At 37.4% G+C, this 21,876-nt stretch overlaps 1 protein-coding gene and 1 long non-coding RNA gene across 19 annotated transcripts in view; one reads left to right on the forward strand and one right to left on the reverse strand.

Moving 5' to 3' along the window:
• Positions 1–1,508: 1,508 nt before the first annotated feature.
• LOC110599414 (uncharacterized) lies at positions 1,509–10,716 on the reverse strand. Of its 6 annotated transcripts, XR_013428045.1 has the most exons (7): positions 10,413–10,710; positions 9,867–9,986; positions 6,628–6,746; positions 5,735–5,814; positions 3,361–3,562; positions 2,509–2,609; positions 1,509–1,589 (listed from the first exon to the last, which is right to left on the reverse strand). It is a non-coding gene; the product is annotated as an uncharacterized LOC110599414 (long non-coding RNA). The 6 variants fall into 6 exon arrangements; XR_013428046.1 differs by having other exon boundaries at positions 1,509–2,671; positions 10,413–10,708; XR_013428047.1 differs by lacking the exons at positions 1,509–1,589; positions 2,509–2,609 and adding an exon at positions 5,052–5,144 and having other exon boundaries at positions 2,905–3,562; positions 10,413–10,713.
• A 29-nt stretch (positions 10,717–10,745) lies between these two features.
• The window catches only part of Rap1a (RAP1A, member of RAS oncogene family), a 90,694-nt gene continuing 79,563 nt past the window's right edge, over positions 10,746–21,876 (forward strand). For 2 of the 13 annotated variants that reach the window (XM_078027010.1, XM_078027008.1), the window contains exons 1-2: positions 10,757–10,901; positions 18,412–18,503. Coding sequence is in view for 3 of the 13 variants with exons in the window: in XM_078027015.1 (XP_077883141.1) it covers positions 18,490–18,503 (14 nt within the window). In the remaining 10 variants the exon portion in view is untranslated. Of the gene's footprint in view, positions 10,902–14,997; positions 15,056–18,411; positions 18,504–21,876 lie in introns of those variants that run through there. The other 11 variants (XM_078027016.1, XM_078027015.1, XM_078027013.1 and 8 more) reach the window with 11 other exon arrangements.

Below are 21,876 nucleotides of genomic sequence, written 5' to 3' on the forward strand. Positions count from 1 at the left end.
GATAGTTTCAAACCATAATGAAGTTCTTTGATTCCAGTCTTGGTATTGTCCTTAGAAAGTAAATCTGTCTCATAAGTACAACCAGGGATTGATGATAGGCAGATTGAATTCTTCATTCTTTTTTTTGGTACTGAGAATTGAAGACCCTTTACCATTGAACTATACCCCTCACCACCCCTTCTCATCTTTATTTTGAGACAAGATCTTCCTAAGATGCTAAGAATGGCCTCAAACTTGGGATCCTCCTGTCTCAGCCTCCCAAGTCACTGGGATTACAGGTGTGGGCCACCACGTTCGGTGAACTTTAAAGCATGATATAGAAAGGAGTAGCAGTAACCTAAGCTCCTCAAATGTTTAGAATTCATTGAATAGTTCACTGATGATTTAATAAAAGTTATTCTCTCTAGAAATTGGTGGGCAAAGAAGGGAGAATGCAACGTGGTCACCCAAATGGCCAGACACCCAAACACTGTTTCAGGCCAAAGTCTTCAAGTGAGTAGGGATAATTCTCCATTGAACTCAGACTGAAGACTGGCATGGTTTCTTGCCAAGTCAAAGAAAAGAAAACTGGGCTCTAGGATTCTCTTGTGCCTTTCTAAGGTTAAGTCAGCAAGTTTCCTGAGCCACAGCTTCTGCTTACTCAGGATGCATTTGTTCAGGCAGGGCAGCTGGGTCTGATATCAAAGTGTTGGCTAGTAAGAAAAAATCAAAATAATCCCCATTAAGTTCCCATTATCTTAAAAATTAGAAACTCTAATGAGAGACTTCCAGCGTGAGCTGAGCAGCAGGAGGGCACCTCTGATGGATGCTGATGTCTGTGAGGATGTCACTGACATCACCATAGGCAAGCCGAGTGCCTGAGCGCCTCAGAGCAGTATCTCTGGAAGCAGCCAAGATTGATCAGACACTTCAGGACTCAGAAGCCATGATGAAGAGACCATGAAGCAGTCCAGAATTGAGGCTGGCACTGAGGAGATCCTCAGCCTGAAGGGTGATTGTCTTTTACCATGAATTTTGTTAAATGTGCCTTCAAATCTCTGTCGGAATAGCTTTAACTATTATGGTGCCCCTTAAAGTTTTCTGTCAACTCTATGGTTCTAAAACTGGATTCTCATCCTATTACAGGTTGAGGAAGCTTTTCTGTGAAGATGGGAGCTGGGGAATGCTTACTTCCCTGGCAATGAGCAACTGTGGAAAACACTCCTCTCAGACCTGGCAAATGACTTCTAGTGTTTTCTGTTGAAATACTACATCTCCTCACCCAGTCTGCATCACATCTTGGCACTGCCTGGCCCAGTGATACTGCATCGTCTCGTGGCACAGAGCCAAGAGTGTGCCCGGCAGTACTTAGTACCATATAGGGAATCCACGAGCCCAGGGCTTTCCAGGCTGGCTCCCTCCATCATGCTCCTACTGGAGCAATGATCATCAGATTGCAAGTCCCAGTGTTATTATTACCCTGATGTGTAATAAATCTGTGTGGTGCAATAAATTAAGGCAAGGCTCTGTTCTCACTTTACAGGCTGCCAATAGTTTTATTGTAACAGCTCGGAGATACGAGTTTCCCTTTTTCGGTAGACTAGAGGAAGCTGTGAAATTTGAAGAGAGAACAAAAGGATAGTTAGTGTGGTTTGCAAGACAGGTATTATACAAGAGCCGAGCTCATCAGGACATCCAAAGACACCAAACATTTTTGTGCTTAATGGTATTAAAGGACTGTGAAGCCTTACAATGTCCACCAGAATTCATTTAAATTCATTTTCACATCAATGTCTCCCTGCTGTGTTCTGCTGAGCTGACCTCCCACACCAGACTTATGGACTTTCTTTTGGTGATAAACCTGAGCTGACTGTAAGATCACAGATTGGTTCTGGAACTCATTAAAGTCAGCAAATGAGCATTAGTGAGATACTCGCATAGGCTGAAATTCTGATAACCTATTTTGGCATTTACAGCTTTGGGGATGAAGAGAGGGGTTCTGAGGAAACCCTCCAGCCTGCAACAGGATCCTGATCTATTTCAGATGTCTGTCAAGAGATGCACACACCCTGGCTTTTTTTCCTTCACAAGGTGCACCCCCATTGCAGAAGGCAAGGGAAAGATTTGAGACATGATTCACCTCTTCCCTTGACCACATTCAAAGCCCAAGCAAGGCCTTTAATCACAGCCCCTGCGTATCTGACACTTCATTATTTTTATTTATTTATTTTTGTTAAGCACCCTCTAGTCTCTGGTTTAGGATGTAGCCCTTACTTAAAAAAAAAAAAAAAAAAACCCTCAAATGATAGTCACTCAAGTTTTTTTAATCCTTTGGTTACAGAGCCTTCCTTCTATCTTCACTTAAACCCACCGATTGCTGTCTTCTAAATTAGAATGCTGGCACTTGGCTTTATGGTCACTGTATCCCCTGAACATATTAAGCTATTGAACATACAACTGATACTCAATTTGTATATTAATTAATTATCTTTCAAAATAGTCTTCCCAGCTGGGTACGGTGGCACACACCTGTAATCTCAGTGGCTGGGGAGGCCAAGGCAGGAGGATCGCAAGTTCAAAGCCAGCCTCAGCAAAAGTGAGGTGCTAAGCAACTCGGTGAGATCCTGTCTCTAAATAAAATAAAATAGGATTGGGGATTGGCTTGGTGGCTGAGTGCTCCTGAGTTCAATCCCTGTACCAAAAAATAAATAAAAAGAAAAAGAAAAACACTCTTCCCAGCTCATTCTACAACCACTAGGTCTGTCCACGACCCCCCACCCCCAAATTCACCCTCATCACTACACTGTCTTGAGAAAACTGGCACTCTTTATGGCTTTCCAGCTCAGAATGATTGACTCCCTTGGTAATCCCCTCTGTAAAATGCTCACACATTCACCCTCACTTCTCCTTAGAAAATACACACTCTTTTGCTTGAGTCTCATTTATTAGCAGAAAAAGCAAACACGGGAAATTTTATTCTCTTGAGTTTAAGTATTCTCTTTTTCTCTCTTCTTTCCCTTTAATACATTCTACCTCTAGTTAATCTATAACAAGCCTAATCAGTAGAAACTCTGGAAAAAATGAGATCATAATTTGTGAATCTGGTTTGAATTTGGGATTTGCTCTCTCAGCGCAAAATTAATATTGTAAATTTACTGGAAGAGTGTTTTCCAAGTTCTGGAGTCAAACTGCTTTTTTTTTTTTTTGGTATTCAACTTAACGAATTATCAAAAGGAAAAAAATATTTTTCCAACTCCTTTTCTGGCCTTTCCTCCTTCTCACTACTGCCCTCCACCCCTGCCCCAGTACACACACACATGCACACACACACACACACACAGACACACACACAGACACACACACACACACACACACACACACATGGCCCTGAAGATGGGGAAGATGGATGGAGTCCTTTTTTGCATTCCCCTTAGGTTGTATCATTGTTTGGAAGTAATTGGTTCTCATCCAGAAGCAGATGTGGACAGAGTAAGGAGTTTTAGCTCAGCCATATAAAGTAGCATAAATCCCAGGCTCGGATCTTTCTTTAAGTTTCCTCTGGTGTTCCTCTCTGGTCTTCTTTCTAATGAATAAACAGATTCATGTTAATGGGCATTTATTGAGTGTTTACTTTATTCCCAGTATTGTATTTGTCCTTAAGTTATCTCATTTAACTCTGGTTTTTTTTTTTTTTGCTGTTTACGGTAGATATTAATATTTTCAATTTATAAATGAAGAAGCAAATATTCGAAGCATTAGGTGACTTGTACTGAGTGGGAGAACCAAATTTCTGGATTCTAAGCCCACTACACTTTCTATTATATAATTTCTTCTTGTTTGGTGTTTAACTTTGTGCTAACAGAACTCTATTCAAGAACTGAAATTATCTACATAAGTTGGTTATTCTTAAATAATCTATAGAGTTCAAAAATCCTATAATAAATACCTTAGAAACAAAATTTCATTTAGGGGCTATCACTGACTCCTGATTTTGATCTAGTGAATGTTTAATGAATCTTTTGTGAACACTTACCCAAACTGTGCACTGGAAATCTGAAGCACCAGGTTTTTAGGACAACTTAAAAATTGGGTTCAATTAGGTATAATTATAATGTTCCAATAAAAAAATGGGAAAAAAATTGGCTTCACTTGTTAGGCATCAAAGGAAGGAATAGGAAATTTTCTGATTCTATAAGGTATGTGTTCCTTTATACCATAACAGTGAGTCTGAAAGTTATGTTAGTTCACCTTGTTGTAAACTAAATTGAAAGTACCAAGGAAATACGGAGGCAAAAACACCTTCCACCCAGATTTAACATTAAATAATTTAACGTTAAATAATGTTAAATTTAAAAAAAGATATTTGGTTATGAAAAACCATTAATTTTCCCTATAAAAATAGCTAATATTTTTATCAGCCCTTATTCTGTGTCAGTTACCATTATAAATTTTTATGTATATCATTTACTCTTAACAACAACTCTATGAGGTGATTAAAAAATTTTTTTGGTTGTAGATGGACACAATACCTTTATTTTACTTATTTATTTTTATGTGGTGCTGAGGATCAAACTTAGTCCCTCACATGTGCTAGATAAGCACTATACCACCGAGTTACAACCTCAGTCCTGGTATGAAGTAAATGTTATCCAAATTTTACAATATTGAGACTTAGAAAGTTTAGTAATGTGCCCAAAGCCACGCAACTGATATGTGGTAGGATCAGAATTTGAACTTATACAGCATGGATTATAGATTCAGAGCCTGCATGTTTAACCACCTATAGGGTTATCAGATAAAATACAGGACATCCAGTTATATTTGAATTTCAGATATACAAATTCTAAATACTGCCTGGAACATACTTATACTAAAATATATATTTGTTTATTTAAAATTCAAATCTAAATCAGGAATCCTATATTTTTATTGTTAAATCTAATAACCCTCATCATACCATTTTGCCTTCTGTAAATTCAGATGTCATATATTGGATTCCTGGATTTGCAGTTTACACATTTGAGTTTTGTTATAGAACAATGTTAATTCAGATCCATAAAGATGGTACAAACCCTTCTTGGATTCCTTTTCCCTCCACTTATTGAAGGCTGAGTTGGGCTGGTGACAGTCTCGTCCCCAATAGTGCAGGTAAGTGCAAGCTTTTCCTTCCAGATAAAAAAGGACTGCTTACTTCTGACATTCTGGCTCTCTGCCTACACAGGGCTCTCTTTTCAGCCAGTGTGTCCTGCCTGCCTGCCTGGTGCTCATCATTATCCAGCCTCCTTAGTGCAGGAATCCTTGACTCTTTCTAGGAGTTGCAGAGCTGCATGGGTGAGTAGCTGCTTTCTTCCAGATGACAAAGTTCACAGAAGGAAATGGAGAAGAATGAGCAGGCTAGAGTTCAGCAGAAAGAGACTGCATATGAAGTCTTTTGAATTTATATAGAAGTAGGCAACCTATATGCCATCAAATAACTGTGTGTGTGTGTGTGTGTGTGTGTGTGTGTGTGTGTGTGTATTGTTGGGGATTAAACCTAGGGTCTTGCACATGCTGAGCATATATGCTACCACTGAGCTCTACCCCCATGCTTTCATGCAATGTACACATGCACCTGCCTGGCTGCCTTCTTTCACCTACAGACAAGCTGAGCTGAAGAAATAACTGCTTTTAATGGACACCTAGAAACTAAATGTAGTGTCCCTCATATCATATCATGCATTAAAAAACAAATTTTGCTGGGTAAAATGGCGCATACCTATAATTCCAACGACTCAGGAGGCTCAGGTAGAAGGATCACATTGTAGTTCAAGACCAGCCTGGGTAACTTGAAAAGTCCTATTTCAAAATTTAAATAAATAGATAGATAGATAGATAGATAGATAGATAGATAGATAGATAGATAAATAAATAAATAGGGCTGGAGATGTAGCTCAATAGTTGAATGCTCCTGGGTTCAATTCCCCAGTAAACAAATACAAAATATTAAACAAATACAAATAAAGAACTTTTAGAATTAGCTGATATGTATTATCTTTTAACAATGTTTATAACTGAAAGTGATTGTTTATTTACAAGGTTGGATATTGATAGAATCATCTCTATTGTGAAGGTTTTGAAAAACTTTGCAAATATCATAAATTTTTATGATCCAGAATAAGGAAAATATTTATTATAACATTTCATCATGTTCAAGTTTCTGTAAACTGCATTACCTTTCATAGTTTTTTATGAAGGCCCTCTGAAATTTTATACTTTTTAAAGTACATATTACAGATAATAACACTGAGGCTGCAAGAGATTAAGCAATTTGCGGAAGCAGTTGGTAAGTAGCAGAACCTGCATTTAAACCTATGTCATCTCATTCCAGGGATCATATACATAATTACTGCACAACAATGTCTCCACATCATAAGATTAGTAGATCTAAGTTCTGTGGTGAAGAGCAGTTTTTTAAAAAATTTCAAATCTGTTGGGACTTTCACTTCAAAGACAGGAAGCATTCTCTTGGTTACATAGTAAAGAATCTCCAGGAGGTGGAACAGGTGGGTGGTAAATAGCCTAAAGGGTGGGACTGAATTAGATGCAGTATGACTAGTACACAGAATATGCCATATGGACTCCCTATCCAAGTTGGACACCTGAACTTACCTGTCTCCAGGTTCAATGATTCAAGTCCACTGATCACTTGCTGAGATGTCACAGTAACGCCAAGTTGCCAAAAGAGATCCTAAATGTTTGCTCATTTTCTGTGCTAATCTCAAGATTCACTGGTAATAAACAATTTGTACATTAGTACTAATCTGTGGACCACATTTTACCTTAGCACTAATATCGGTAATATCAGCTCAGCACATAATTAATTAAAATAAACAAATAACTAACGACTTAGATGGCTGGCTTATATTCTCATGTTCTTCTCTTTCATTCTCTACACTCATATTTACTGAGAATATAGCAATGAGAAAAATGGATCAACTTGCTATTTTCAAGGAACTTACATTTTAATTCAACCAATGTTTTGATACCTGAAGATTCAGGTGCCTCTTTGAGGCCTTGCCAATTACTAGCTCTGTGATTTTGTACAAATTTATTGAATCTCTCCAAACAAGTTTTTCCCCTCTAAAAATGAGGCTAATAATACTGAATTTAATGTTTTTTGATAACTGGAATCATCCTGAAACTGTAAAAATGCATGCCAAAGCCAGGTCCTGTCTTTACCATGTGTTCTTGAAGGCAGGAATCATATCTTTCCTATCTTTGTATCCTCAGCAACAAGCAGAAGTCCTTGGTAAATGGCAAGCCTCTGCTAAGGTGTATTGAATAAATGTGCATAAGGTCCTAAGTGTATATGGTACGTTTTGTTTAAAAATGGAATGGGATGGAACTCAATGGTACAATACTTGCCTGGCATTCTCAGGGTCTTAAGTTTGATATCCAGGACTGCAAAAATTAATTAATTATTTATTTAAAATACTATACCTGCTTTTCAAATTCTTAAATTCTATTGTGCCAACAGGAAAAGTACATCAGATATTGCAGGGCATAGCCTATGTAATTCTACTCTTGGGTTACAGGCTTCTAACAGTTCAAGCTCTAAAAATACATTTTCTAAACATTTATTAGATAGAAAGTTCTTTTTATTGATTTGTATCACAATCTGATACAAATCTGCTTCTTAAAGGCCTTTCCCACAAATTGATCCTGGAAGTGGCTATGCTGGTCCTGCCAGTTCTAAGTATACCCACACTGTCTAGGATTACAAGCTCTAATGGAATTGCCAAGGTATCCTAAGTTGGGGAAGCATCTGGAAGAAATACTTGGCCAGTAATAACAAGAAAAGAAATACTTTCATAATAGCAAAGTTTCAACAAAGCATGTGTTTCATTTGGTGGCTATTTCATAAGGTGCAGGACTAACATTGCATACAATTGACATGCATACAATACAATTGACATGCAGTGACCTGCAAGGAGTGACATTTAGTAACAGGAATAAAAGAAATACACAAAATATACCACAGGTAAGTAGAAATAGAAACTGTGGGGACTTCAGAGGAGGAGGAAATTAGAAAAGGCTCCAAGTAGGAGCTGTGATATGGGACAGGCCTTCAACAGATTTGGGCTCTGGTAGAGGGAATTGGAGGCATCTGTGGCAGACAAGAGTTTAATAAATAGAATAATAGCAAGTAGTTTACTTTACATATAAGGGTATGGTGAAATGTAAGACTGGAAAAGTGGCGGAGATACATAACTGGGTGTCAGATTAAAGAGTTTGTGCTTAATTTGATAGGGAACTACTAATAACTTCTAGAATAGGTGGAGTCGTGATATGGTCATTGCTTAGGAAGACGATTTTAGCAAGAACATAAGATGGACTGATGGAAAAGCAACTAAGCAGGAGACCAAACAGAAGTAAAACAAAAGTTTAGATTAAGAGTAAATCAATACCTGATCTAGCTGGGCATGATGGCACATACCTATAATCCCAGAGGTTTGGGAAGCTGAGGCAGGAGGATTGTGAGTTCAAAGCCAGCCTCCTCAGCAACTTAATGAGGCCCTAAGCAACTTGGTGAGACCCTTGTCTCCAATAAAATACAAAAAAAAAAAAAAAAGGGATAAGTGCCCCTGGGTTAAAAAAAAATTGATACTAGAATTATGGCAATGTAGCTTCAGAGGAAGGAGCAGATGGAAGAGCCATTGGGTAGGAAATATCTATAACTGTGCTACACAGGTAGCCCTTAGCTTACGCAGCTATTTAAATCTAAATTTAATTAAAATTATACAAGATTTGAAATTCAGTACCTCATTGTATTGGTCACATTTTAAGTGCTCATTAGCCACATGTGGGCAATTGCAGATAAAGAAGATTTCCATCATGGCAGAACAATTGGATTGTGCAGATCACAACACACTTTGGGACTAATTGGGCATAAGGGTGAGGAAGAAAGATTAAAGGATGCCAAGGCTTTGACAGTCCAGTGACTGAGAAAGAGGGTGCTGTGAGCAGCAAAGGGAAAGTCAAGAGGAGGAAGAGCCGAACATTGGAGGAAAGATATTTTTTAGTTTCGATCAAACACTAGGTAAGAGTGTGTCCATGGTGTGGGGAAAGTGAAATATCCAGTGGGTCTCCCAGTGTTTATAAAGCAGCCTAGGCTGTATCTGCCTGGCTTATCCCCTCTAGCGTTCAGTTTCTCCCTGGTCTGTGCAGTTCCCTACAGAGTACTAGTAGGCAGTCAGGCCCTTCAGTGTCTCCCTGTTCACACACCAGGATGAGGGCTGTAGCCCAAAGGCTTTGCTGTTTCCCTAGCTCTTTGGTGCCAGCTGGAACCGTTTTTTTCCCTCACAGATACTTTGTGCTTCCTCTTCCCTAATGGCCTTACTTCCCCATGCTTGATCCTTGGAAAGTCCCCTGGCCCTCACTCATTGGATTGCTTCCTCTGCAACTGTTCCTTCCCACAGGGACCACCACTTTTTACTTGCTTTCTCTTCTCTTCCAGTTCAGATTCCAAGATCTATTTCTATAATCACTTCCTTGGGTAATTGACCCCTCCCATCGACTTTCACCAGCAAAACCCAGTCCTGATCAAATCCAAGTCTCCTCCAAGTCCCAAGCAATGGAGGGTGGCTGGAGGAAAATCACATAACCACACTGTATGGTCTCACTTTCTTTATGACCACCAATTCAAGATTCCTTAGTATGGTCCACCCTATGCTTCTCTAGTCACTCTTCCACTATTAACCCAGCCATCAGGCCCTGAATCTAAGAATCGTGATCTTATTGTTTTCTCACATACTGTCCAAGTCCAAATCCACTGCAATCAAAGGGTATCTAAATAAAACTAAAATGAATAAAACACATTACAAAGCAATGTGTTTTATTTTTCTCACCTTGTACTCTGCTGCCATCCTAGCTCAAGCTAACAAGAAAGCCTCCTTGCTGGTCTCCTGTGGGCCTTTGTGATTCTCCATTGTGTACTTCTCTCTCTCTCTCACACACACACAGCAAGACTTTTTAAAAACATGAATCAGATGTAGTCATTCCTGGACTCACCCTCCTCCCAGAGCTTCCTGTTGCTCTTATAATGACCCATAGGCTCCACAGGATCTGGCTACTTGCCCACCTTTCTAAGCCTAACTATTCCTGCTCTCTGGCAGGCTGACAATGCTCAGCCATACTGGCCTTTTGCTGTTTCTCAACATGGCAGGGGCATCCACATCTCTAGGTTTATGGCTGTTTTTCTTTCAGCCTGGAAAGCCGTTCCTCTTCTCTATCCCTTAAATTCCTAGTTTCATTCCTTCATATCACGCACGTATGGGCACAAAGGTCTCCTCTGAGATGCAGCTTATAATTTCACTCTATCCCCTACTTTATTTTTCTCACACCCCTTACCACTACCTGAAATTTTTGTCATTTGTTCCTTTCCCCTGTCTCACCCGGTTAGTATGCAAACTCCACGAGTGCGTTTGCTTGTCTGTGGCTTTACCCTCTGTGCCTAGAACAGCGCTCAATTAGTACTTGTTGAATGGTTGCGTTCCCTTCAAATTCTATTCCTCCCGAATCTCTGACCCTTCGTCATTTTATTTCCGGCTTCTCCTCTCTCTGCAAAGCCGAAAGTACCGGTTCCTGCGCATTACAGTAGTTCTCGCTCACTATCCCTCTCGATGCTGCTCCTTTAAGCGGACTCCAAAACGCCACTGGGAAGGCGGAGTCGAAACCTGGTAGTCGGAGACTCGGAGGGGCGGGGCGGTCGAGGGGGCGGTGCCTGCGTGCTGCGTGCGTGCGCGTTCAGGAGGCGCCGCCGCCGCCGCTCCCGAGGCCGCCGCCGCCGTCGCCGCCGCGCAGAGCCGGAGCCGGAGCCAGAGCCACGGCCGAGAGGAGGGAGGAGGAGGAGGAGGTGGTGGAGGAGGCGCCGGACCCGGGGGGTGAGTGAGGGGCGGGGAGCCCCAGCCGGCCTCAGAGGGAGTGGGGGACGCGGGTCCGCCGAGTTGGGGCTGTGGCGGCTCACGCTGCGGGTTAGTCCTCTGGCTCCCCCTTCCTCCTCCGCGTTCCCTCGGTGTCCGGGGCGGCGGCCCGGGGGCCTGGCCGGCGGGAGGGGCTGGGGCTTGTAAGGCCCGGCAGTCGCCGCCGGAGCCTGGGCCAACCACGCCCGCCAACCAAGCCGGTCGACTGTGGCTGGGCCTGCGGGAGACGGTCGGGAGGGGCCGGGCCGGGTGTGGGAGAGAAAGAGGACATTGTGTCCCCCACCCTCCAACTCTCCGAGGTGTCATGGCACAAGCCGATTTCCCTCGCCATTTCCTCGGACGCAGTGCCCTCGCCCCTCGCTGCCTGAGAGATGAAGAAGATTGGACTTAGCGGCTTTTTTTTTTTTTCTCCCACTCTTGCTGTCCCCAGTCTAGGGTCAGAGCTTCCTGCAAACCCAGCTTGCCTTTTGGGGGCATACGAGGAGGGGGTCAGAGCATTTGGTGCATTTTCTGTCTTCTGTCCCCTGCTAGAGAGGTGCGGGTGGACTGTGGCATGTCCCTCGGCACTTCTGTCAGGGATCAGGGTCCCCCTTTCCTTCCTGTTCCCCCAGTAGATAGGCTGACATCTCTACGTGCCACTCCACCTCTCAGCCCCTTTCCCGCCCTCTTTCACCCATGTCTTCTGTAGCATGCCATGTGTTCGCCTTTTCTACGTTGGATTTTCGTGGGTCTTTGCTACCTTCAATTTTGTTAGGAAAGAGGTCACAGTGTGTTTTTTGTCTTCCTTCAATCTAGGGTTTGTTAGGAGTGTTGGATTGGTAGGATTGTCGCTTATGCCTTTACTCAGGAAGTTAAGGACAGTTTCTTCAGCTAAGTTGTGTAATTTGCTGCTGTAGGGAGAAGAGGAGGGAAAGACAGTTGTACCTAAAAAAATGAGATCTCAAAGGGCTGAAAACCAAAGAGTTTAGGGGACCTTTGACCTCTCAGAAAAAGAACTGTCACTGAAGAGTAACCTATTCTTTCTTCAGATGGAAAATCATTTTGTCACTGCTTTAAAGGGAGGAAGGTATGAGAAATGAAATAACAGGGCAGGAGGTTACTGGGCCACAGTCTTACAGGTAGCACTCTTTTTTGCTTCTTGGGTGGAAGATGATGATTCTGTTTTTATTATAGTAAGAAAAAAAGTGTCAGTTCTTATATTTAACTTGGGGAACTTACCTTCAAGAGCATGCTGAGGGCAGTCTCACAAGTGATGCTGCTGGAAACAGGATTTGGAAACTTTCTTGGGGTTTCCTGTCAGAATGTGTGTGTGTGTGTGGGGGGGTTATGTATAGTTTTTCTTTTCTTTTGATGTAATTGATTTCTGCAATACTTTGACATAATAAACATCAAAGTAGGCTCCATACTCATTTCTGTCTTTATTATGCTTTACTGTAACACTTTTGAAATTATATTGTGTGGTATTGTGTTTTAGTGTGGTGTTTTTGTGAATCTTGTTATGTTACCATTTTGAATTAGGTTCTGCTTCAAATATGAATAGATGTAAACTATTGAGGACTATACATATTTGGTATTTGTTGAACGAATTAAGTGATTTACAAAGATATGTCTAGGTGTTGTATGTCTTCTGTCCTTTTTAGAGATACCTTATGTTAAGATATTGCATTTTACTCCTACTATATAAAATGGCAATTCTTAATCTTTTCTAGGCCACTGACACTTTTGAGAATGTGATGAATTATATGGACCATACCTCCCCCCCCCAGAAATAACAGGCATTTGTGCACAAAATTTTGCATTCAGCTTTAGGGATCTTTTGATGCCAATCTTGGATACTGTCTTTTTTTTTTAAATATTTATTTTTTAGCTTTAGGTGGACACAATATCTTTATTTTATTTTTATGTGGTGCTGAGGATCGAACCCAGTGCTTCACGCATGCCAGGCGAGCACGCTATTACTTGAGCCATATCCCTAGCCCCTGGATACTGTCTTAAGTGAACTGAAATCAGTCTGTTGTTTCATATCACAATTATTTGAAAGCCTTGGTTCACTTTTTGTATGCCCTCAGGAATGACAGTATCTACACTTTGAGTCTTTGAGAACAGATTTCAGAGTGATTATTACTACAGATTTATGGGGGAAAGTTCTCGATAACTTTTACCAGTCAGTTATAAACCAGTACACCCATGGCTTCTAAAGAAGTAAGATTGTTCTACTCACTTTAGTATCTTAAAATCATAATTACAACTGACTTACAGTTTTGTTTGTACAAACTGCTTTTTTTTTTTTTTAAATACCAAGGATTGAACCCAGGAGTGAACCACTGAGCCACATCCCCAGCCCTTTTTATGCTTTATTAGAGTCAGGGTCTTACTAAGTCGCTTAGGGCCTCTCTAAGTTCCTGAGGCTGGTTTTGAACTCACAATCCTCCTGCTTCAGTCGACAAGGTTGCTGGGATTATTGGCATGCACACACCCAACCAAACCCTTTTTTAGCAATATGATCAGCATTTGAAAATATTGACAAATGATTCATTTTTCCCATTCTCTTTAAAACTTGTTTATAGGCATGTTTTTATGTACTTAATAATTAAATAAACAGTGTTAATTCAGTGAGTATTGAATACCTACCTACTATGTAGAAAGAACAGTCCTTGCTGTCATGGGCCTTATATTCTAATCAGGAAGGACAGGCTATAACCAAATAAATATAAAATGTGTCAAGTGATAAGAGCCTCTTTATGCAGAAGAGTAGGATGAGGGCCCAGAAAAAACATTGACCAGGAGGAACTGAGACTGGAGCGGAAAGTGAGGGATGTGTGTTCTCTTGAGGGAAAAGGTATATGCAGAGAGGACTTTTAAGTGCAAAGACCCCTGAATGTTCACCTGGCCTTTTTGAGATCATCTAGGAAGCTACTGAGTTTGGAGGATAATAAGCAGGAGTGAAAGGGAGAAGAGAGCTTGAGGTTAGAGAAGTATCTGGGGCTGCTTGAAGACCTTATAGACCATAATAAGAACTTTGGATTTTACTTTGAATTGAGATGGGAAACAATTGTAAGATTTTGAATAGAAGAGAGATCCTATTGTGATTTAAGTTTGTGAACATCATTATAGCCAGTATGTGAAAATCAGTGTGTGTGGGAGAGAGATGAGAATGGAATTAATTCAGGGGTAAATCTTCATTTTTAACCTTTTTCAGTGATTGCAAAATAGTCAATCTTTTTACTCTTGGGCCACTCATGGGCATCTAGGTAGCTTCCCTCTCCTTCTCCATTAAAATAACAATGGAATTAACATTTGCAGAAGGAACATTTTTCTTTTGGGAATTTTTTTGGATTCATCCAGAGGAATCAAAGTATATAGATATATTTGTCCGGTGTCTATCTGAATTGCTTTCAAAAAATAGTTTTGACAGCCATGGTTGTTGAGCTTAAGTTTCATGGCAATTTCATTTTCATTGGGTATTATTAACACTTAAAAAATAGTTTCAGTCATAAAATGATGTCTTTTAGATTGTTAGGTTGAATTTAGCTCTCCCCCTTCTTCAACATTTAACCACAATGCTAATTTTTAGGAATACAGAGATGAATTAGACAGGGTCTCTGTCCCCAGGGAGTTTTTTTATATTTAGTTGTAATTTGTAATCTAATAGTTAAAGAACTCAGGATCTTGCCAGTGTTTTCTGTTACACATGAACTTTTAGTGTATGGTTAATGATCTCATATATAAAATAGGCATTCCTGTTGGACATCAGTTGTTCATATTGGTAATTACTTTTTTTCTTATAAAGTAAGAATTATGTAATTTATGTTTTATATGATGTCATTAGAATCTTATAGCTTTGACATCATCGTGTTTTATTCTTTCCAATAAATTATGCAACTAGTACTTAGTTGAGGACTCTCACAGTTGAATTTTTAAATTGTAATTCTTTTTGGTTATTCAAAAAAACAGACTTGTTTTTGTTAAATGAGGTCAGCTTTACGTCTTTGAAATTTTATTTCCTTTATAGAGAAGGATGATACCAGTTTTTGTTTTTCTTTTTGTTTTTTGATAGAAAGTAATACCACTGTGAGGACATTTCTAGTATTGAAATGAGCTTCAGCATCAATGAAGTGAGTAAATTGAACTAAATTGAATTGCCTGAAAGCACCTATCACAGTGTGTGACATGTGCTGGAGATCCAATAGTATTCATTGAACCTCAGATAACTTCTAAACTCTTGGTTCTAAAATTCTCTTATTTTAGATGTTCAATAAAAATAACTCTTATAAAGCATTTTTATCTTAATATTGTGGTACATTTAAAATTGTGAATATAAGCTTACTTCTTCCTAATGTTATTTTTCCAAATTCAATTAATCAATTGTAAAGGGTTGGCATCCATCCATCCAGGTATTTTCTGCTCTTTCTGATGTCATATAATTGTAGCATCACTTAATGCCTGATTTACATCTTATGGAAGATATTAGCATTAAACAAAAATATTAAATTTTCATATGTTACTGAGATAGATGAAGTATCTATTTTGGGTATATGTGCATGAAATTTGTGGGTTACAAACCATAGTTTTTAATGTTATTCAGTATCCTATACACAAAGATAATTTTGACCCATTCACATTTTAAATTTTGTATAATAATGGTAAGTGGGTTTGCGTTGAATGATTCACACTGTCTCAGCACGCTTGGCACAGTTTTGAGATGACTGGTTAAGAGGACAAAAATGATCCAGATGAGTACTGAACCTGTAAGCTTAGGATGGTTCATTATCATGATGTTCTGATCAACAAAGCAGTTCAACAGAGAACTGTGCCATGCTCTCATTTCCGCTTGAAAATAGGCCTTTTAGAGGTAAAAGGTACAAATATGCACATACACATGCAACAATTAAAAAAAAAAAAGAAATGGATTAAGTTAGAGTTGAAACCAGAAATGGTATGCTTTTATAAATGGCCTGAAAATGATTCTTTTAATATAATTTTCAGAAGTACATAACATACATATAGAGGATTAACTGTGTTTTGTGAAATAAACTTTAATCACTATACAAGTGAATGTTTAAAAAGCACTTATGACTTACTTAGGCTACATAAATTTATGGTAGATACATATGAAAAATTCTTTATAAATCACTCCAGTTTTCCCAGTATTTTTATTTCTAGGTAACATTAAGCCTATTTAGGTACTGTTGGTAGACAGTGATTCAAAGTGTAGAATGGCAAACTTAACTAAAGTTAAAAATTAAATGTGTAATCCTGTGTTTGTTTTTATAATTTATTTACATAGGGCTTTATTGCATAAGAATAGGAATATACTAAACTACAAATAACTCATAAAAGACACTGTTGAATTAATTAAAAATTTGAAAGGCCTTTGAATTCACAAGTCTGTATTCCTATAACATGGTACTCTTTTTTTAACAATGCTGCGTTATACCCACTTGTTTGGTTGTTTAAAAAAAAGTGATTTTTGGATAGGACTGTGGTTTAGCTATCATAGTCAACTATAAAGGCACAGAAAACTAAGTATAACTGTTTGGACAAATTCCAGTTTATACTACTCTAATTCAGTAGTAGGAAATCTCTTATTGTAAACTAAACATTTCAGATTTTTCAGATGTGTAATCAGGAGAATAAATTCATTCATGTTATTTTCAGTGATATTTTAAAATTCATTTATAAATAGAATCATTCTGTTCTAGACAAGTTGGCTATGTTATAGAACGATAATAAAGCAACCACTAAGTTAATTCTTTTAGCAGTTGAAATTTAACACTTATCTTTGAATTATGTCTTTACAGTCAAGCCCAAATTTATTGATGCCTTTGGAACTATTCTTTAAATTTTATTGTGAAAATGTTGCATAATTTCATTAATAGTTTTCAGATTCAGTAGATGTTTAGTGACCCAAAATTAGGCTCTTTGATGGACAATGAGATATAAATACGTGACTTCTACTTTTAAGGAATTTACAGCTCAGTAATTTATTTTGTTTGCTAAATCCTGATATACTTTTTATAAATAAATGTTGTAATTTCATGGAGAAATAAAAATAGAATAACACTCATTTTCTAAGTAAAATGAATGTTCTAACTTAGTTGTTGAACAGCTATTCCTGTGGTCTTTTTTCTAACAACCTTTTAGTACTACAGCAAATCAGTTTCCCAGTTACTGAAACTATAGTAAAATAAGAACTGTAGGTTGGGGCTGTAGCTCAGTGATAAAGTGTGCATGTAGGAATCTCAAGGTCCTGGTTCAATCTTCAATACACACATGCCCACTAAAAGAGTTATTTGTGTTGCTGCCTGATTTACTTCAGTTCTAGACTCTATATTTTGTCAATTGCTTTTATATTCAAATATTTATACACAGAACAGACTATATGTATGCCAAGCATATGTATGCATGTTTATATGAACTGCATTGTAAGAAAGTTGTTCAGCTAACAATTTTAATTCTGTGTTTAATATCAGAAGTTAGGTTTTTCTGTGTATTTTTTTGTTGTTGTTGTTGTTTTTTTTTTTTTGGTAGAACGTCTTGTTAATTCTTTTTTCTACACTGATTAAAATCATTGTGTGCTATGCTACTAAAGTTTACTATCTGATAGGACAGAAATGTCCAAATAGACAAAATGTATTAATGTGCATTTTTAGTGAAATTTGATAGTTTGCAAGTTTAATCTTCAAGTTTCTCTCCCTACCTTTAGATTTAACTGTGATATACTTATAAGGCAGCAACCATATATTTAGTTTGCACAATGAGTATGGTTTTTCTGACTTTACCATTTTGCTGTTTTCAGTTGGGATCATTTAGACATTTATTATTCTCAATAGATATATATAATAAAACAATCCATTTAACTAGTACTTTCTATTATATGCATTGGCTGACTTCTGATAGTGAAGCTTGTGCAGTTTCATAAATATTACTGAGTTTTGGATGACATTCTTTATACAATCTAAAGTGAATATGAGCATTATAGAAGCTGAAAACAAAACAGGTCTGATATTTTCTTTGTGCTAAGAAATGTAGTTCGTATTCTAAGTAATATGCTCTTGTTAGGCTCAGGATCATTTTCAGTGAATATAACTACTTAAACACTTTTCCTCATTTAAAATAATTCATGTTACATTGTGGCAAATTCTGAACAGAATACAAGTGTAAAAAAGAAGTTGAAAATCACCCATGATAGACACTCATGAAGTCTATCATAGGAGACACTTACTGATAATGTTTTAATATATATTTTCCCAGTTCTTTTCTTGCATGTACAGATTTTTTATTTTTATTGAAACTAGAATTATACTTTATATATACTATTTCAGTATTCCTTTTTTCCCCCCCTGAACAGAATTTTGGTCTCCTAGTGTGATTCTGTATGATATTACTATTTTAAATAACACTGGTACAAACATTTTTGTACATTTATCTTTGATTGCATCTCTGTTTTGTTTTGTTTTTCTTTCTTTAGGATAGATTCCCAGAAGTGGGATAACTGGATCAGAGGGTGGTTACCCTGTATAAGAATGTGTGTCTCACTGCACCTTCAATGGCATTGAGTAGGTCAGTTTTTATAATCTTTGCCAATTTGATAGATATCTGTTACATTCTTGGGTGGTAATCACAAAATCCTCATATTATTAATAATCAATAAAACCATCATAGTGTATGAGTAGTAATTTGTAGTTATCTTCAAAAAAGTTGGTTGAAATAAGTTTTTTAAGAAATATTTTAGGTAAAAGTAATCTTTGTGATCAAAAGTAAATTGATTGAAGTTCCAATTTGAGTGTTCTTATTTTTTTTTTGGAAATACAGTTTAAATATTCTTTAACTAAAATGACAAACATAAGAAAACTTGTTTTATAGTATGTAATATTACATAAAATTAAATTATTTCAGATAGATAAGTGGAATAGTGACATGATCCTGACTTTAAAAAAAAAATTATTGGGGATTGGGTTGTGGCTTGATGGTAGAGCATGCACCTTGCATGTGGGGCACTGGGTTCGATCCTCAGCACCACATAGAAATAAATAAAGGCATTGTGTCCGTCTACAACTAAAAAATATATTAAAAAAAGAAAAACAAACTATTGTATTTAGAGATGGCTCTGGAATTGTAAACCTGGATTCAGATCCTTGCTCTACCATTTATTAAGTATATGATTTGAGGCAATTTACTATATGATTGGATGTTTCTAAGCCTTGGCTATTATCTTTAAAAGGTGATTAGTAATAACTACTTCATAGAATTATTGAAAAGGGTTAAAAGTATTGTATAAGACTGCTTGGTGTATAGTAATAAGCTATTTTTGTTAAATTTAATTTTTTCTGCTAGTGTCAGGGAGGGAAGAAATATCTTGTTTTTGTGTCCTTATTTACATGAATAAATACAGAGATGCAAAGGAGTGGCAGACATTCTTTGTAGCAGGAATGGAATATGCCGAGTTAGAAAAGCAGTTGAGAAGTTGAAGGTCTTGGGATTGACAGAAACCTAGGCTTTTGATTAGTTAGAAAATATGGAGCTAAGATAGTACAGATTGATGGACTAGACCTTGTTAGACATTGAATGATAGGTTGAGAAGTGTAGACTTTGTTCAGGAGCACAAGAAGTTTTGATATGAATAAAATGACTGATAATATTTATCAAAAGGAAGTTCTGCTTAAAGAGTATTGAGGAAGGAAAAGGTGGATGATAGGAAGGTCTGGTTTATAACAGGTAAGGTCCTATCTGGGGGCCTTTAATGGACAGCAAGAGGGAAGGTTTGGGGCAAGTTGTTGGGAGTCAATATTGTGAAGATCTTTGTGTTTAGTTTGGAGATGAAATTCAAAAGAAACTGTTCAAGTTTTAAGATCAAGGCTGCTTAGAGTTCAGTTACCTTTGAGAGAAGATAGGCCTCTAAATACTTCCATTACTACTCCATTTATTTATTTATTTATTTATTTATTTATTTATTTATTATATATTTATTCTTGAGTTTTAGGTGGACACAATATCTTTAATTTACATTTCTGTGGTGCTGAGGATCGAACCCAGTCGTGCATGCTAGGCAATCACTCTACCACTGAGCCACAACCCCAGCCCTCTTTTTTTTTTTAATGTTTTTTTGAAGGGTAAAAGACGACTAACATGTCACCAGTGAACAGCATATATTTATTTATTTTTAATATACATACAGTCTCTTGTGGAAATTTTACTTTTTTAGCATTTTGAGTTCTTGGTTAACGGGGAACCCTCACTTTTAGACTGCACATTTCTGGAATTATTATCTTAAAACTCTTCACTGAAAGGTGAAGTTCTTTTGCATGTCATTTTGCAGCATTCACAAATGCTATTAGACTTTAAAAATATCAGTTAAGAAAGCAGAAGTGATAAGTGAAGTGTAGACTTCTTGTTCATCAAGCAGTGTAGAATGTTGACAGCATTGCAATATGGAGCAACAAAAAATGGAATTTGAGTGTATGATCTTTTTTTTGGCGGGGGAGGGGGGGATTGAGCCTAGGGGCACTTAACCACTGAGCCACATCCCCAGCCTGTTTTTGTATTTTATTTAGAGTTGCTTAGGGCATCACTAATTGAGGCTGATTTTGAACTTGCTGTCCTCCTGCCTCAGCCTCCTGAGCTATTAGGATTACAGGTGTGCTCCACTACACCTGGCATTAATTCTTTAGAAAGACATATTGCTTTTAAGTATTCCTGTTTTCCCCCTTCTCTTAATTTTCTTAAAATTAAAAAAATATATATATATTATATATATTTTACACACACACACACACACACACACACACATATATTATGTAAGTAGGAGATGCCATTTTTAGTCATTGTAGCCCATTTCTAGCTTTAATAGTACTTTCCACTTGGCTGAATAATATGCAAACAAGTTGGCCTGAAGATTGATATTAATATTTCTTTTGGATAATTAGCAATCCCCAATTTTTAAAAAAAATACAGGTTTGTGGTATTTCCAAGATGTTTGGCATTTTTTAGTTGTAATTTTTTTTTTTTTTTTTTTTGGTGATGCTGGGGTTTGAACTCAGGGCTTTGTGCATGTGAAGCAAGCACTCTACCAACATACCTATACCCCCAGCCAAGATGTTTGTGTTTTTTAAACTAGTGAGTTGTTATAGCTTTCTGAATTATTTTTAATTTAATTTTCAATTATTGTCTAAATTTACAAATTAATATCTTATTCTTAATTTTTATTCAGGTTTCTTCCCTTGAAATTCTTTTAAAAATAATTTTAAATTCACATGGAAATGTAGCATAAAGTGTTAAGGATTATGTGTAGGTGCATGCTAATTACAAATATTATGATTTTGTTATGTGAAACTACAGAAATCCAAATCTAGTCAACTGCATATTTCATTTAAAGAATGTAAAAAGCCAGTGGAGGAGACTACATGTTTTAAACAATGATTTAATATCACTATAAGATTCCAATTGAATCTATTTTGAATAGCTTTGAAGATATTACTGTTTATTTGTCAACAGCCAATCAGAATCATTTCCTAGGACTGATTGCCCTCCCATCCCATCCTCTAAAATATAGAGAGAATAGGCTCTTTCCTGATTTGGGTCACTCTGTCAATATGATGGCCTGTCTTTATGTCTTCCATTCTTAGAAACCTGCTTGCATCTTGTCAGAAAAGTAAATCGTTAGGTTAAGTAACTACAGTTCATAGAATATTGTTGAAAAATAATGCATTCAATATTTTAAACTTTTTTTATTTTAAGAGTTGGGGTCGATGGTCTTGCCACATTGCCTAGGCTGGTTCTAAACTGAACTCAAGTGATCCTCCTGCATCAGCCTCCTAAAAAGGGATTATAAGCATGTGTTATTAGTGGCACATGTTCATTGTTCATTAAGTTTTTACTTGAGGTGATATGTGAAATATGTAAAACATAAATAAACTTTTATATCTTTTTATGCTTA

The sequence above is a fragment of the Ictidomys tridecemlineatus genome, chromosome 11 (genome assembly GCF_052094955.1).
Source record: "Ictidomys tridecemlineatus isolate mIctTri1 chromosome 11, mIctTri1.hap1, whole genome shotgun sequence".
Lineage (NCBI taxonomy): Eukaryota > Metazoa > Chordata > Mammalia > Rodentia > Sciuridae > Ictidomys > Ictidomys tridecemlineatus.